At 41.9% G+C, this 17,403-nt stretch overlaps 2 protein-coding genes across 3 annotated transcripts in view; one reads left to right on the top strand and one right to left on the bottom strand.

Moving 5' to 3' along the window:
• The window catches only part of homer2 (homer scaffold protein 2), a 29,534-nt gene extending 19,033 nt beyond the window's left edge, over positions 1 to 10,501 (bottom strand). Inside the window, exon 1 of one of the 2 annotated variants that reach the window (XM_053420910.1) lies at positions 10,317 to 10,501. In XM_053420910.1, the coding sequence (XP_053276885.1) occupies positions 10,317 to 10,318 (2 nt within the window). In that variant the 5' untranslated portion in view covers positions 10,319 to 10,501. Of the gene's footprint in view, positions 1 to 9,589; positions 10,066 to 10,316 lie in introns of those variants that run through there. The other variant, XM_053420902.1, reaches the window with a different exon arrangement.
• Positions 10,502 to 11,168: 667 nt separating this feature from the next.
• LOC128438343 (RNA guanine-N7 methyltransferase activating subunit) lies at positions 11,169 to 13,321 on the top strand. Its single transcript, XM_053420888.1, has 3 exons — positions 11,169 to 11,302; positions 11,545 to 11,715; positions 12,509 to 13,321. The coding sequence occupies exons 2-3, from the start codon at positions 11,546 to 11,548 to the stop codon at positions 12,717 to 12,719; spliced, it is 381 nt and encodes a 126-aa protein (XP_053276863.1). The 5' UTR covers positions 11,169 to 11,302; position 11,545; the 3' UTR covers positions 12,720 to 13,321.
• The last annotated feature ends 4,082 nt before the right edge of the window (positions 13,322 to 17,403 follow it).

Genomic DNA, 17,403 nt, shown 5'->3' with positions numbered 1-17,403 from the left:
TGAGAGCCCGGCACAGAATAATGTAACACAAACCCCAAGTCGTCATAGTACCCACAACCATTAGCACATCAACACCCCCTGCCCTTTCAAAAGGTGACAGTAACAAATATCTTGGCGTACATGTGACACTGTGCGCTTGTTTGTATTGTCTAATGGAAGATTCCCCCTGTGCACCAAATATGTCAAAGACTAGAACTCAGAGAGCACTGCCTCTGACAATTAAGGCCAAACAGTCCCCTTATGAAACCACATTTAAATTCACTAGATCCATATCTTATCTGACTCTGCACCACATTGCAAACACTCATAGATATCAGTCCCCTAAACATGGCAGATATATTTGATATAAAAAAAAAATCATGAATCGTTCTATGTGAAATCGATAAACATGTTGAAAAACACTTTGTTAAAGAGGGTGAAAAGAGTTCCTGGATCTGCCCCCCTATCCGGATTCAAACCAATATTTATTTATTGCATAGTTTAGCAGGAGAACCATGAGCTTTGGTACCAACACGCAGCTGCTCAGGAATTAAAACCTCCATAGTTCATCATTGGCTAACAACATATTTGGTGTATTCATGAATAATTACACAATCAAAGGATAAGAGGAAAGAAAAACACAACATTAGAGAACAATGCATCTCAGCAGAAAGTGAGAAGGTGTAGGCTGAAGCTACAGCTTACTGCGCCTACACTTACAAAACTCGACCTTGTGTCTATTCCTACACTATCATACATACTAATGCAGCATGTTCAGATTTTTTGAGGATTGTTGATTTGCTCGTTATATCAGGAAAATGGTGGAACCAATGCATTGAACTCAACCTTGGTTCGATTATCTTATGCCTTTTGCAAATCTGGGACATGTACAAGTGGGTCGTGCTTTTCTTTCAAAGTAATATGGAGTGACATGAGCACTATGACAATAAAAAATAAACTATAAACATAAACAATGTTTGAGTAAGGTTTCTCAATAAAATCCTGAAATGTTCATATCGTGTCAGATCCTAATGACTACAATTCATTTTGAAAAACTTCTAAATATATATATATATATATATATATATATATATATATATATATATAAATATATACATAAATTATTAATCGGGTGCAATTGTTGGTATATTATCAGATTGAAGCCAAATCCATATAGACATCAGTCCCCTAAATATGCCAGTTTTTTTCATTTGGTCATCATATAAAATCCCCTGGATTCATCCTTTTGCCAATATTTAATAGATTCTTTCTAGGTCCATGTTCTATCTGCCACAGTTTTGTGAAAATCTGTTCAGTGGTTTATGTGTAATACTGCTGACAAACAAACCAACTAACACACAGGGGCAAAAATGTAGCATCCTTGGTGGAGGTCTACCGCCATCAAAACCCAACTCAACAATGACCATGATAGGGAAAACAATGCCAGCTATCTTTGAGAGGGTGAAGTAATCTGCCTCCCAGCAATGAGCAGCTAGCTGCGTGTATGATTCAGAAGAGCATCATCATGGGGATAAACTGATAAACTTGAATGACTGCAGACTGAAAAAGAAAGAAATACAGCAGGAATGCTCCTCCTCTTAATGACATTCCTACAAATAAATCTCTTTCTCCAGACACTGATTATCTTCACCCTCTGTCACCTGTACACACAAAATCATAAGTCGACTGTCACATTGAGAGTCGAGCGCTTTTGTGTAATATGTGCATCGAGCACTTTGTTAGGAACCCCTGCACAACAGCTTATTCATAAGATTTTCCAATTAGCCAATCAATTGGCAGCAGTGTGGAGTAAAAAATCATGCAGATACTGTTCAAGAGCTTCAGTTAATTCTCACAACAACAACAAAACAACATCTCCGCTTCCTCTCACTATCCAGAAACAAGGGCAAAATATGTAGGATCCAAACTGTACTGTTTTGACATGTAGGTTTGCCCTATGTCCCATCCACAAACATGGAGGAGGCAGGGTTTATGGTATATACTGCAGCCAGCCACCAGGTGGTATTATGATTTGGCTTCACTTTTGAGGAGCCGTCATATCGTCCATCATTATTGACAGTCTACCTTCAGCATGATAAAGCACCATTTCACAAAGTGAAAGGTGTCTCAAGCTTGTTTAATGATCATAGAGTTCTGTGAACATCAGTGGCCTCTCCAGTCACCAAATCTGAATCCAGTGGATCACATATGAGATATGTCTTAGTTGACAAGAACTTTTCAGCATTTCATACTTTTTTCATTTCACCAGATTGAACATCAATGAAAGTCATTTTGCCACAGAAAATAATATTGTATATATATAATATAGAGATTGTTCAGGAACAGCTCGTGGAACCATCTTCTTCTCAGCCCCATACAAACTGCACAGACACTTGACACTGACAGAGCTCCACTGCGGAAAGTGGGAAGAAAAAGTGTTAATTGTATTGCTGCAGGGTCTGACTCTGGACCCAGCAGGTGTAATTCATTCACTGAATGCTCTCATTTCAAACGGTGAGGACAAGTGGTAACGTTGCTCCTCTATAAAGTTTGAAGTGCAAAGAACAATTAAATGGAGTGGCTGGATCAGAGGGATCAGAGGACACCTCAAGAACTTAATGATTGCAGATGGAGAATATGGAGGAGGCAGATGTGTAGTACTTCTTATTAGAAACTAAAACAAGAAGTGAATGCAACTGTCAGACAAGGTGACTTTTATATGGCTCCCATTGCTTGGCACGATTACAATTTTGATCACACCTTTGTTTTTCTTTCTTTGTTTTATCTTGTTGACTCTGCAATTATACATTTTGTTAATTTGCCCCGGCCCCTTTTGGATGTCAAGTCACCATTGAATTTTCCCCCTGGATGTTCTCCAGCATACAAGATTAAAAGGCAACGTAATGAGGCCACAGTAAATAATGGTACTGGGAAGAAAATTGCAGAGCGCGGCATTAAGAGGGCATAGCTAACATTACATGAGCCATACTGCCGTGTGGCTGGGCTAAAGGCTGAATTATAGTCCTGCGACTGCAACCGCGGAAGGCCACGCAGCTGCATCGACGGACTCGTTTTGGTTTATGCTTCCTAACGTGTTGCGCGTGTTGCAACGCAATTCACCGCCAGAACACTAGGCGGAGTAACGTTGTTTGTCGAAGACAAAACACACAAAGAAGAGACGTCTTCTTCTTCGTCGACTGTTTATTTACATCGCCACTCCGGCTCCTCATAGCCTATTTCTGGCGGACAAATCGGCCAGTCAGTGACGGGTTATACAAGTGGTCATACTTTGGGATCTCTTCTGCCAAGTGCTCATCTATTTTGTCCATATTCGTTCTTTTAAATCTTCCGTGATTTCCGCGTATTGTGGGGCATGAAACCAGAAACTAGACTCCGGAAGGGATGTAGTAAGCCGACCAATCACAAGCCTTGCGGGCTGCGTGAGGCTCGCGTCGTTTTGTCGTATAGTTAGAAAAATTGGCCGACGCACGCAAGCCCGCAGAGGGCACGAAAGGGGCGTGTTGCGTGTCTTGCGTCCATGCGTGCGTGCGTGCAACCCGACTATAATTCGGCCTTAAGCCTCCTCTACACCACGTTGAATCCACCTTTATGCTTTACAAATGAAATGTAACTGCCGAAGTGATAGGTAAAGAAATTCGGACATGTGGGGGGAGGTCAGAGTAGAGCTGCTGCTCCTTTAGGTCGAAAGGGACAGTTGAGGTATCCAATGCTGCAAAGTCTTAGTCAGGCTAGATATAACTATAATGCCTTCTCAACATGCTGTATGCCGGTTAGTTTCTTCATCTGCATGCTACTTCTACGCATTATTCTGTCCACTATTGATTAGTTCGATGTTTGTAGGCCCATTCTCAGTAAAGTGTGCTTTAGATTAGGTGCTGGTGAAACAAACATTCACAGATCATTTATCTCCACTCCACTTGATTACAAACGTGATCCCAGGAGAGAGCTTTATAGCAAACTTCTTACAGCATCACTTGTCGGTTGTAAATCTTGTGAAATCCCTGTACTTTCTAGTATCCTTTCTTCCTCTTTTTGCTTTTGTTTCCTGGCTTGTCTTTTACTTTCATCACATGAAACCTTTCAACAAAATATGTCAAGCTGGCACGAGGGTGCCCGGCTGGACACACTGGCACAGCCACACTTTGCTTGGCACAGCACTAAAATCACCAATGCACTATCAAAACCATTACAAATATTGCATTTTTTAGAGCACAGGGATGTGATTATGCAAAATAAAATCCACTATATCGGAGAGCACATCCTCAAAAAAGTCCCTAAAATTTAGCAGGTGTTAAAGCTAGCAGTAACACCCTCATCTCCTTTTCTGTAAGGCCAAACTGCAGGTTTCATTAACAGGGTACAGATGGTGCCACTGTTGCTGTAATGCTTTACCGCAGTTGACAAAGGGACGTGTACTTTAATGCACCGTTATGAGGTCCCAGTGAAAATAATGTCACATGGACAGTTTGGCAGGCTGCAAACATTCACGAGCTAATAAAGCTTTTACTTCTCTTGGGATTATGGTTCTCCCAGAAATTAAAGCCTAATAAATGCACTGCCCCCTTTTAGCCTAATCTCAGTCTTCATCTGCTTTGGGAACAACAAAACCCATTATACAGATCACTGTTGTCGCTTTACATACATACACATCAACACGCACGCTGACCTTTGCAGTGGCAGCGTCTGGAGCCAGCTCACACTGGCAAGGGGAGGAGGAGTTGCTAAACACATGGATGCACTCACACAACGGTTGGTGGAATCCAGTGATCTGCTTTTCTCAGATAATAAAACATTACGTTGATCGATTTGAGAAAAAAGGAGACGATATTTTGGACTTTGTGACCTTGGAATTCTTTGTCCCGCTGACTGTTGGGTGCTCTCTATCCCCATCTGGTGCTTTAAATAATTTACAGGTGTGTGTTTCTGCATGTAGGGGGGGAGCGGCTTGGAGTTAGTCCGCTCCTTCTGTGCCTACGTACACCTACACACCCACCGCAGGCCCATGCACCCTCTTGATGCGCCAACTGTGTTGTGCACTTAGAATAAAATTCAAAACAAAGGAATGTGCTACCAACCATATATACCTGAGGATAAGTAAAACTGTTGAGAAAGCGCTGCATCGTACCAATAAATAAGCCTTAATTATTACAGATAATGAATCTATATTAACAAAAAATATGACTAGACCCAACAACTAGAGGTAGAATTTTGGCCGCTGTGGTTGCATGCAGCTGCCCTACTTTACCTCTGAGGAATATGCAGCAGCAATACAGTGAGTGATGCACGACTAAGCCTGTTTGCCTCAAGTTCTCTGAAATCCTTCAAAGTGTCTGGCTGATCACTACCTACGATTTACTCAAACACTGAATTATACAGAGTTGGAGAAAAGTTTGCTAAGAGAAGGATTATCCCACTGCTTTAAGGAGGAGACGTTAAGATGACAGCAGATGACACCATGTCCTGAGAGGATGTGTGAAGAACAGCAGGCGGCTTCTATCTTTCTATGGTGGTGGTTTTAATGCCACGGGCTGCAGTCACGAAGCACCTGTGTTCTGCTGCACCTGAATCCAGGCATGTGAAAGAGAAAAAACTGCCTCTTCCAGATTCCTGAATCTACTCCAGCGACATTCTACAAACAATCTCTCCTCATCAGTCACAGTCATCCACTCTCTGTCCGAACGAAAGTGACAAAGGGCGGCTGTGAAGAGATCGATAACTGATTCAGGAATCTAGGGTCATTGGCCGAAGGGTTTAACCTCAAAACTCAAACAGGCTTCATAGCTTGTTTTACAGAAAACAAGATATGTGCCCTCCAACATTCTTCACATTCCTACAGTGTGAACATTATGTTACTTTAATACCAGCTCCAGAAGTCATGCAACACACACAAGGTAAATATAAATGCTCAGTAGACAAAAGGCAGACTATTTCTGCTGCTGTATATCTGGATAGTTTTGTCCCTGTTGCATAAGTTGATGACTTTCAACTGCACAGTGAAACTCTTTAAATACAGATTTTTCTTTTTTCCCACAGAGGTGTCATGTCTCCCTCTAAACGGGTCGGAAGAGAGATAGCATCAACACACAATGTCTGGGTTTAACACCATGTTTGCAGTGTAAAACGAGCTGGGGACGAATTTGCTGCATATCAGGTACTATTGGGTGCAGACCCACAGGCACAGAGCCTGTTAGATTACAATAGTATCTTTTTATTAGATTATGTTTGCCAGTGAGTGGGACATCTATCTATCTATCTATCTTACTGTCCGAGATCTGATGAAAGACAGGCACTAAAGCAGGACAATCACCAGGCTCAAATCCAAAATTACCAACAGAATATGTATGAAACGCTGTCTTTGAATCCGAGTGTTCTCACAAGTTCTGAGTAAAAAGCATATTCGCTTGTCAAATATGTACAGGACCTTAGGAAAGAACACGGAGCACTTATCCCTCCTCCGCCAGTACCTGCTTTATCTAAAGGTGTAGATATCAACAGAAACCGAGGGAAAGTCTGCAAAAGTGCAATGATCTGGGGACTCTAGCAATATGCAAATGTGAAAAAATAGAAGAAAGTAACAAATTTGTTGTGAATGCAAAGCTGAATTATTTTGTGAACATAAATACCAGAATTTAATAACGTGAATGCTCATTAGCTGGTGTAAAAGTCAGATGAAGACTCCCTCATTTACCTGCGAGGCCCTGGAGGGGAGCAGAGATGCCCTATTAGTGAGAGCAGCATTTCTGTCTTTGTGAAAGTCGGGAGAATTGGAAGACTCTGTGGGATCATCACTACAATGCCACCTCGGCCTTTATTGTAATAAACACATTGCTATACACTAATGATGTTCAGGGGACATGAGTGTCCTGCTGAGTGAGACGGTCTCTAACTGAACTGCTGTGAAACGTAAACGACCTAGAATTTCACTAGAGCCCATGCATCCACCAACAGTCCCCTTCTAAAACTACATTCAATTTCACAAGATACAGGTTTAATTTGGATCTACACCAAATCTCTACAAGACATTAGTGCCATAAACATGCACCAACGATTTCAAGATCCATTCATTATTCTCTGATAAATCAAGAAAGATGTTGGAAAACGCCCTCTCTACCCATGTTAAAGAAAGTAACTGTACTTCATGAATAGATGGATCAATGGATTTCTAGATTCATCATTATATGCAGTCTGATTTCATTTTTATTCTACATTTTAGAAGTAGGGAATAAATACTGTAAACTTAAAATTTGCATGGCAATCTAAATTTTTGTCTCTTTTAACTGTGATTATTGAGTGACCTTCATTACTCCTACAGGGTTTTGACTGTGGACTGATTGTACTTCCTGCCAGCACAGCTCATTTAACAGGCGAAAGAAACAGCATCTCATGCATCTAAGCCAGCAGGCCAGACTCAAACCAGCACTCACATCAGGTCTTCCTCCACCACACTGTGGCGATAGGTGCCCAACATAATCTGAGCGCTCAGAGGAAGAGGAAGTGAGGAAGTCTCCACAGAAGCACAGCATGGCAGCAGATGGCCTCCTAGGCCTCAACCATCTGGCTTGGAGACGTCCAATCCGCCGTCAGTCTGTCCCCTTTCATTTACGCATGATTCCTCAACAGTGAGACCTGCTTGTCCTCCCCTGCTACACCTCTACAACCTTCCCCTTTGCCCCTCAGCTGCAGACAGAGGAGTCCGATTAGGTTTACAGTTCACTCTCCTGCCTGGGCAGCCAAGAGAACCAGTGCCACATCCCATGTCACAGAGCCTAATCAATGAGTATTAAGCCTTTGGCTGTCACTCTCTGGTCAGCCAGGAGATTATCATCTATCCATGGGTTAGGGCTGCTCCCAGCCCGACTTACTTTAAATAGCAATATGTTGATTGCTCTGCTGTCTGTGTGTCTGCTTATTCAGTAAGAAGGGGCTTTCGGACAATCTGAGCTTTATTTTGGAGAAGAAATAAGCTATAAAACTGTACTTAAAAAAAACAATTACCACCACTTTCTTTCTCACTGTTATCAGAATCTTCTCAACCTCTTTTAATTCACTCTTAAATTATACATTTGAACTAACTAGGCAAGTTAGAGTCATAATATCATTAATATGGAGTAATAAATACACAATTGTGCTTTATAAATCATGCGGAAATTATGCAATCAATAAAAGATAAGTCAAGATTCAGAGGGCACTAATAGATCACATGACGTGATAGGAAAGTGACAACAGAGGATAGATACTGAGGGGGTGTGTGTGTTGAGTGTTAGGGTTAGGGTGAGAGAGACTGATAGTTAATCTATAACTCCATTTAAGAGCCAAGAGCTTCAGGGACAAAGGACCAAGTAAACCCTGCAAACTACAAGCAACCTACAATATCTTCACACACACACAGACACACACACACACGCAAACGCACACGTAACCAGAGCCTATAAATTGCATAATGGGCACATGTGAACCTAAATTCCTCTTTGCGATAATTTAAGTATTTTTTTAAGTCCTACTTTCAGCTTCTCAGTATGGTGTGGTTATTCTGTCAAATGTGATTGTGTGCTGATTTCATTAGCCTTTATATACATATCAGTCATTATCCCTATCAAAATGAAACAAATGTGAAAACTATCATTCAATGGAACGCTCAACAAACATTTCTCAATAAGTTTGTGTCCACCTGTGATACCACAGGTGGACAAACAGGAAACTTGTTGTAATGTCTCTGTCACTAGGTGTGACCTCCTGTCTTGGATTGAACTTCGGCTGCCATGCTGCGTGGGACAGTTTACTGAAACAACAGTGTCTCCTCTCAGTTCTAAACCTGCTGGGTGACCACGCCAAACTCATGAGGAGTCATCAGGACGGTTGAACTGGTTTCTTACATAATATAAACATTTTAAAAACTGCTCACGAAAAAAAAAGCACAGAATCAGTGACAGGAATTAGGAACTTCAGAAAGGAAAGTCAGCGTGAAGCAGAGCTCATTATTGCTGAGGCGTTGAGTCAACACTCACACCAGTGGAGGCCAAACAATATTCTGTACCCAGTAAACAACTGTGGGAGTGCAGCACTACCTCCAGCTCTGTGACACACACACACACACACACACACACACACACACACACACACACACACACACACACACACACACACACACACACACACACACACACACACACACACACACACACACGTACCATCTCTCCTTATTAGTCTGACACCTCCATATCGCAATAAATGACACCTACACAACCACATACATATAATCAATAGGAAAGAGACTGTGCGTAAAAAAATGTTAAAACATTTTAAGACAAATAAATAAAATTTTCTCTGAAGCTTTTCCTCACAAGCTCTTTCAATTTCTCCCCTTGATAATACAAAAACAACAACAACAACAATAATGTAAAATAGTGCATCAGATCCAAACAGGCTGTTTTGCCATAGGAGTGAAATGTGGATCATTGTGGAGGTATTTCCACCGCGCACATATCTCAGTGGGTGCAGGTGTCACGAGAGGCGCACTGAAGGGCAGCGCCGTCTGGATATAACCTCGCATAAAACCCCAACAGGACTTTTTATTTATACATCTACTCACCCCATTGCAGCGAGATCTGAGGACCAGCTCCTAGGGTGTTTTTAAAAAACGTCGCTTTTATTAGTGACAGCGGATCGGGAGGAGAACAGTGTTCGGAGGCGCAGAGTCAAAGTCCACAGATGATCGGTGGTCCACAGAGTTCAGTCCCCGTGCGCCACTGAAATACGAGGAGAGGAGATCACTTCTTCTTCTTCCTCCTCCTCTTCCTCCTCTCTCAGCAAACTCGATTCACCGGGTCGTCAGGCTCACAGAAACCCGGTCATTCCTGGAAGTTTTTCCGCTCGCTTGTTTGTTTTTCCCCCCGAATAAATCCCGCACTGGTTCCTAATGGCTTCCCTCCCGGTTGTCCTCCTCCTCCCAATAGAAAAAAGAAAGAGCCCGGCTCTCAGGTCTGTTAGGTGACTGTTCCCCGTGTGCGTGCTGCTCGCTGTGCCGTGTCGTCCCTCCCCAGCGGGATTGTGTTTCTAATGAAGGGCGGCAGCGGCGGCAGCAGCAGCGACACGGAGCGGCTTCCACCTGCTCAGGCTCCGACCACCACCTCCACCAGAGCCGCCCACTCTCCGCTCACTCACCCGGCAGTCTGCTGCTGCTGCGGGGGTGGAGGTGGAGGTGGAGGTGCTGGTCCGTCTGAGTTTCGACCCAAATCACTCCCAATTCAAACACAACATGGAGTGAAGACAAACACACAAACAGTGAAGGTATCTTATGTGAGTCCAGCCGCACTCACATGTTCTCAGCTCCCACCAGTTGGACGCTTTCTTCCAAATTACAGCAAATAAAAGTTTCGGCAAATTTAAAGGGATGATGGCAGGTGTCAATCAGTGGCAGGTGTGTGCGCCCCTCGGAACCACTTAAAGGAGTATTTGAGCTCCAGGGGGATGAGTTTCAGCGATGCCCCTCACACCGCGTTATCTAAAGTTAGCATCGTTCACGCCTTCTGCAGGTGTGTTTCCAAATACTCTGAAGTGCTTTAGCTCGCTTTAAGTCATTATTTTAGTTTGTATCTTTATGGTAGGGATTCGAACATAACGTAACAGAGTTTTTATTAAAAACTAAAACCTTAAAAAATCTGTTTTAAACCAGTAGATGATGCCCTTTTCCCCAAATTAGACCAAAAGACGGCTACAGCAAATTTTACCATGTTTTTTCTAACTACCAGCTAGAAGCTATCAATCGGTGCACTGTCTGAACCATTTTAAAAAGTTCATTTGTTCCAAAATGAAGCGTTTCCGACAATTAGCTGCTGCATTAATGATGCTACTAAAGTTAGCATAATTAGCACTTTCTGTCATTCCAATATGTTTGAGTTGTTTGTATTTAGTTGTTTGTATCTTCTGATACAATTCTAACATTATATATATCAAAAAACACCAACAATGAAAACATATTTTTTAAATTCAGGTGCATTTACATGTTTTAAATTCTGGAATTACAACATTTGTTATGGTCGTCTGTGCAACTTGTTGCTTCTCCAGCTCAAAATGGAGCAATACTTTTAACTTCTACACTAATATTAAAAGTTTTGTTGTTGTTATTCTGACCTGCAGGTAGCAGCCATAAATGGGTGTCTGCGCCCATGGAACCATTAAATAAGTATTTGTTCCAGCGGGGAAGCAGTTCAGCGACGGACTCATACCGAATTTCGGATTAACAACGTCAGGATAATATTTACGAACGTGCTGCTGGAGATAGCGACGCTCACGTCTTTATCAGGTGGGGTTTGACTACGTGAGAGTTTGAAATGTTGTCATTGTGACTTACAATTTCGTTGTTTGTGTCTTTATCTGATGGTAACAGCTTTGTTTTCATTGGTTCACGCGGTGTGTGTGTGTGTGTGTGTGTGTAGCAGCTGCTAATGCGACACAACCCAGAAATGTCTTTGTCGTAAAAACTCGTATATCCGTGTTAGCAGATTTGTGTTTACATCCAGTGACTCTGCTTCTCTGCTGCTACAGAATGACCGAGAAAACGGAGACCCTGCAGGAGTACGAGGAGCTGTTCGCCCAGCGGTTCACAGCCGAGGACCCCGAGTACCAGACGTACCAGAACCGAGCAGCCGACCCGCCGCCCCTGGTCGAGGATTGGAGGGGTCGAGCGGGCGGGAACCAGAGAGGAAGAGACAACAGGTACTGACAGGAGCTCGAACAGTGGACAGACTGAGACACGTGTGTTGTCGTGCTTGGTGTTTATGTTGCATGGTTATTGTCAGTGACAGTGTCTCTAAGAATCAGGGGATGTGCAGCAGTGTGATCTGATAGAAAATAATCTCACACTGCTGCGTAAGGCACATAATAACACATCGATTCATTTTCAATAGTTTTGTCTAAAAAGTAGAACAAATATGTATATAAAAGTATTTTCTCCCACCGCCAAGGTAATGTTTCCATTTGTTTCAACCAGCAATCCAACCTTGGAAAAAGCAGCAAATCATCACAATTAGTTAAAAGACTATTTAGTTTTCTAATATAAATCAATCTGACCTAGCTCAAGAAGCATTTAAAACCTGCATGGCTGTCTGCCTGCCTTTGTTTTCACTCATATTTCTTCTATATCTTCAGTTGGTGCCGTGTTACCTTTTACATGCTGCAGCAACAGGAGCTATTATACTACTCTTCTAACTTGTGAACAAGCTTTAGTTGGTGGTGTGCTTCATTTTACACCAAACACATGTTTGGGATGTGCTGACGGTAGTTGTGTGACTAAAATCATCCTGAGTGTTAGTTTCTACCTTAAATGGAGATTTGTTGCTGGAGTTATTTATGTTATAGAGACCATTTTATTAATACTGCACCTTTTCTATAACTGACGTAAATAGTTTCACTAAAAAGGATGCAATTTAACTGCCTTTTGATATTGGCCATGTTACGCAAGCATTAGTACCTATTGTTAAATTCTTTACATTTGTCCGTCTCTATCTAGGTACCAGGACCGTCGTGGGAACAGAGGTCGTGGTTGGGGAGGAGACCGAGGCTGGGGGGGAGACCGTCGTGAGCAGAACTGGCATGACCGAGACAGAGACCGAGACAGAGACCGAGAGAGAGACAGAGACAGGCACTATGGACATGGGAGCGGTCAGTCAGGCTACAACCAAGGCTCCCATCAACAGAGACCACATTATGACCGCTACTGATCTGTAATCTCTCAGGTGGTATCAGTATTCAAGGTATTCATTCATATTCAACTACTTGTTAAAACGTGCATTGCAGTATGGCACATGACAATATGCAACTGTGTATTTGTTGGTGTGGCTCTAATTACTACAGTATCAATATTAATAATCTATTATCCGCTATTATTTGAAATATGTGATACAGTTTTATTGTTTGAGTAAAACATACCAAATATAATCAGTTTTTTCAATTTTCCCAGAAGGATTTCTTACTGTAGAAAACGAGTTTGTTTGACTTCCATCTTCCTTTTTTTATAAATAAACAATATGTTTGACTCGAGTTGCTTCATACAATATTAAATGAGTTTCTCAAACCTTTCACATCCTTTAGTATATTCATCACATTGTCACTAGGAAGTTTCACTGGTAGTTTGTGTCCTGACAGGTACTTGTTTTTGACATGGTTTGATTTATTATTATGAATTATGCAGTACAGTATCAGTATTGCTGCAGATGGTGAATATACAGATACAATCTGTCTGTAATGCAGCTTTATTCTTCTGTGTCACATTGTTTCATAATAATCTAATTGTGCTGTTGTCAATAAATGCGTATTTTCATAATGAGGGGTTTGTTTTGTTATTTTAGATGTTGTATCGCACTCGTGTTGTTTTATACTTTTATATGATATTTGAACATTTGTACAATCATATAGAACAAACAAGACATCGGTTTATGGATGCTACACCCTCAGTGCATTCATTCTGTTTCAACTAATTCAGTTTATCTTCTCCTTGGTGTTTGTTACTCTTTCTGGTTCTGAATAACATCCATTTCTCCCACTTTTCTTCCAGCTGTGTGTCTTGAAGTCTTAGGCAGATTGTCAGTTATTCCATGGATTTAAGTTCCTCTATAATCTCCATTTTTCTTTGGGGGGGGGGGGCGTTTTACCCCATCTTCTTGTGAAGGCTGTGATACCAGCTATTGGGGAATATTTGAATCAGGAAACTATCCCTTATTCGTGTCTTCTCTCTGAAATTTAAATAAAGAAGATGGAATTCATTGGCAGGTTATACCCTGGTGTCTTTTGTGTAGTCTTTCACATTGTTTTACAGAACATTGATAACCGGTTTAAAGTCCCATGTTTAAAGATATTAGGAAATGTTAGGGAGATCGGCCAACACGTCAAAAAGTTGTTGCCCTTGGTAAATATAGCTAGGCCTTATCAACCCTAGTGGTTTTTATTGATCAAAGTCCTTTCTAATCGGTGTTACAGTTCCATACTTTAACCTGATGAACCTGCAAAAACACTGTTATAGGGGGGCATGGCTTTTAAGTAGAAAGCTGAGTCTCACTGTAATGAACAAATTTGGTCTCTGACAAGGTTTAATTTTTTTTAAAGAACTGCTTTACATTTTCACCTAAGATAAATAATATATTTGCTCTGATAATAAAAGTTGTACTGGCCCAGCCGCCTCCTCGTAAACTCTCATTCAAACAGTCAAAGTGGAGATCAATGACAAGATGTAATTATGCTTGTTACAAATGAGGAATTTACTGAAGCCGCATTTCATCAGTTCCACTAAGTCGTCCTCTAATGGTGGAGCACATTAAACCAGATGGCCTGAACAACTGTAACTGTGTGTGGAGGGAGAGCAGCATTCCCAGTAAATGTCCCTGAAGAGGTCCAAGCCCAATAGTTCACACTGTGAAAAGCCACTGAAATATTTATGTGCATCATTAATACATTATTGCTACGCGCATCACTGGCTCTGGCATATGTAGCTCATCGCCCGAAGACTTCATCGCCTGTGTATCTCAATTAGGTAACGAATGGTGACTTTGGACACATTAGCCCACAAGTGATCCACAACACAAGCACAGACCCTCAGCATTGTTTCATCGCCGCCCGAGTGCAGCACTGTGGTTGTCTATTTATGGCCGTGGTGAAGACGGGGTTAACAGTTCATTTGGGCTTCAGCAGTGCAATCAGCTGTGATGATAAGGGAGGGAGGGTGTGTGCGTGGGGGATGTGCTGAAACTGGCACACAGCAGGGAAGGCTGTAATCAGTTTAGAGTTAGAGAAACTTCACCCACGTCTTCACAGAGCGGACTGATGCCCCGGACAGACACTAGGAAATAAGGAAAATCAAACTGCAGCTGTTGCACTTCAGGGAAACAGGATTAGTGCATTGGAAATAAACACAAATAAAAATAAATACAACTTTAAATCCTACATATAAAAGAACAATTTTAGTGATGCCCTCGGGCTGTTGGTTTTCTTGTGGAGATTCAGATGAGAACTCTCTCATGTCTGCCCATTAAATATGAAGCTACAGCCAGCAGCTAGTTATCTTCACTTAGCACAAAGATTGTCTGGGGGGGGAACTATTGGAGGAAATGTTGTGCAGACATTCATGGTCCTCAGAGGATGAATCATATTGATTTCTGTGACACTCTGGCTTTTCCAGCACCTTTGTGGCGGTTGCGTAAAACGCCTCTGTGAATATTTAATGGGCAGTCATGAACTTTACTTCACGCATTCATGCTCCCCTCATGAATTTATCATCGCTCGGATGATCCCTCCTTTAGCTCCACAATCTCACGTTTGTGGTTTTGACACAAATATTTATGGAAGTGTCGTATTTGGTAACTTTTTCCTTAGCGCCATCTTCAGGTTTAAATGTAAAGTATTCTCCTCTGGTTTATGCCCAAATCATAAACTATTTATAAAGATGGATGACTTCTCTCTACTTCCTCTCTCGGTTTTAAAATGAAGCCAATATATTTAGATTTTGGGGGCTGATCAAACATCAACGTTAACTCCCTTTAATGACAGAAACTATTTTTGGCAAAAATCTGACTTTGTACTTTTTAGTCTTGTCCCATCTGCTAACATGGAGGAGGTGGAGTTTTTGACCTTTACAGCAGACAGGCACCAGGTGGCGATCTAAATGATTTGGCTTCACTTTTGGGAGCTGCCACATATCATTTATCTTTATAGTCTGTGATCCAAATATGAGCAGAACTAATGTCTAATTAGCATGCTTACATGTGTAAGGTTAACACAGCGACAAAGTCTAATCCAGAGTTCAGCGTGTTCACATCTGCCACAGAGCATCCACTCGTTCACTGCAACTATGTGATTAAAGCAAACCTAATTTTGGGTTTCAGGGTGAATATATTTGTGTCGGCTGCACTTTAATGAATAACCTGTTATTGCACAGGGATGCTTGGAGAGAGCGAGTGCAGTAAAACAATAGAGCGAGCTGCAGTGAGAACCAGCGAGCGTCCCCCCTCGGTCTGGTCGGCCAGGCTGTCAGGCCTCATGTGGACTGTTTGTCCCAATGCAATGTGACAGCAATGGAGACAGTGTGCTGGAGGCCATGTCCTTGATGATGAACTCATCCACTACAATCATAACTCTAACCCCCTCTGCCCCGCCCCCTTCTGCCTCCGAGGGCATACATACATCCCGTGTGTGCACAAAATACTACAACCTCCCCATCAACACACACACACAAACACACACACACACGCAGACATCACATCCTCTAGGCCCTGCAGCACTGAGCGACCTACATCTGGTGTTGCAGAGTGCCGGGGTTAAGGTTGGCCCAGGCCAGCCAGCCCCTAGCAGACAGTGCACAGTGTTCCTGTAGCGTGGGACGTGTATGAATGGCGGAGTACACTTGCTATGTTCTCTCTGAAAAAAGGGAGGTAAAAAATAGCCCCCGCTTTGTTGGGTGCACATAATTACTCCCTGTCACATGAACCCACACATGCAGAGCAGCATCAGAGCACTCATACGTGCACTTAGTCTTAAGAATAGACCCTTATAATCGCTGCTGCACATCAGGTTTGGTGACATCTTGTCCCCTGCTCATCCAGCTGCATGCTCTATAAGTTAGTAATGAAGCCACTCAGGCCTCCATGCAGAGACAGTGGACTCTGCTGCTGAGGGGCGCTTGTTAGTCTGATTATATCTGGTTTTAGCTGCACTGCGACATGCAGGCAGGAATTAGGAAAACTTAATTTATTGAAAATATAATTATAGGAATGCAAAAACACATAATCAGCCAAACTCCTGCATATTAAGTAAAGGTAAAAATCATGTCATCAGCAAAATATGCTTGACACATGAGAATTGAAGGTACTAGCTCTGCAGAGGATTTTCCACTGTGATTGACACATTGTTATATATGAGATTATTGGCTATTTCACGACCATAGCTCAAATATTCAAATATTCAACAATGTGCTGTATTTTATAAATTGGCCAGATTATTTTTTGTTGACTGAAACCATCACACTCACTTAATTCATGCTGAAAATGGACATTCTGACCCAACTCAATTTCTGCCGTCAGAAAGGAGACAAAACAACTGTTTTTTATTCATTCTCAAGGATGTTGAGATTGTTTGTTTTTTTGTAGAAGAAATGTCCTCACCCTGAAACCCAAAGTTATTTCATGGTCCATTCAGCCGACACTGAAGGTGTTGGTGAGCTCCTCTCCAGCACAAAGATAAAAATTGAAATGATATTATGATAAAGATTCTTTTTTTTCCTTGAGTAGAAATATATTCACCCTGAAACCGAAAATAATCTCAAGCTCCATTGATGAGATGATTGCAGTGAACTAGACTATGAACATTGACATTATGGCAGCTACCAGAAGTGAGGCCAAATCATCCTCATCAACCCCT

The sequence above is a fragment of the Pleuronectes platessa genome, chromosome 1, assembly GCF_947347685.1.
Source record: "Pleuronectes platessa chromosome 1, fPlePla1.1, whole genome shotgun sequence".
Classification (NCBI taxonomy): Eukaryota; Metazoa; Chordata; class Actinopteri; order Pleuronectiformes; family Pleuronectidae; genus Pleuronectes; species Pleuronectes platessa.
The sequence above is the reverse complement of the archived record's forward strand: the minus strand, read 5'-3'. Positions and strand labels throughout refer to the sequence as shown.

Excerpts from the sequence above, each read along its gene's own strand:
- LOC128438343 (XM_053420888.1), top strand. The coding sequence starts at position 11,546 with ATGACCGAGAAAACGGAGACCCTGCAGGAGTACGAGGAGCTGTTCGCC. Across the intron at positions 11,716-12,508 it reads CAGAGAGGAAGAGACAACAG|GTACCAGGACCGTCGTGGGA; the intron begins GTACTGACAGGA and ends GTCTCTATCTAG.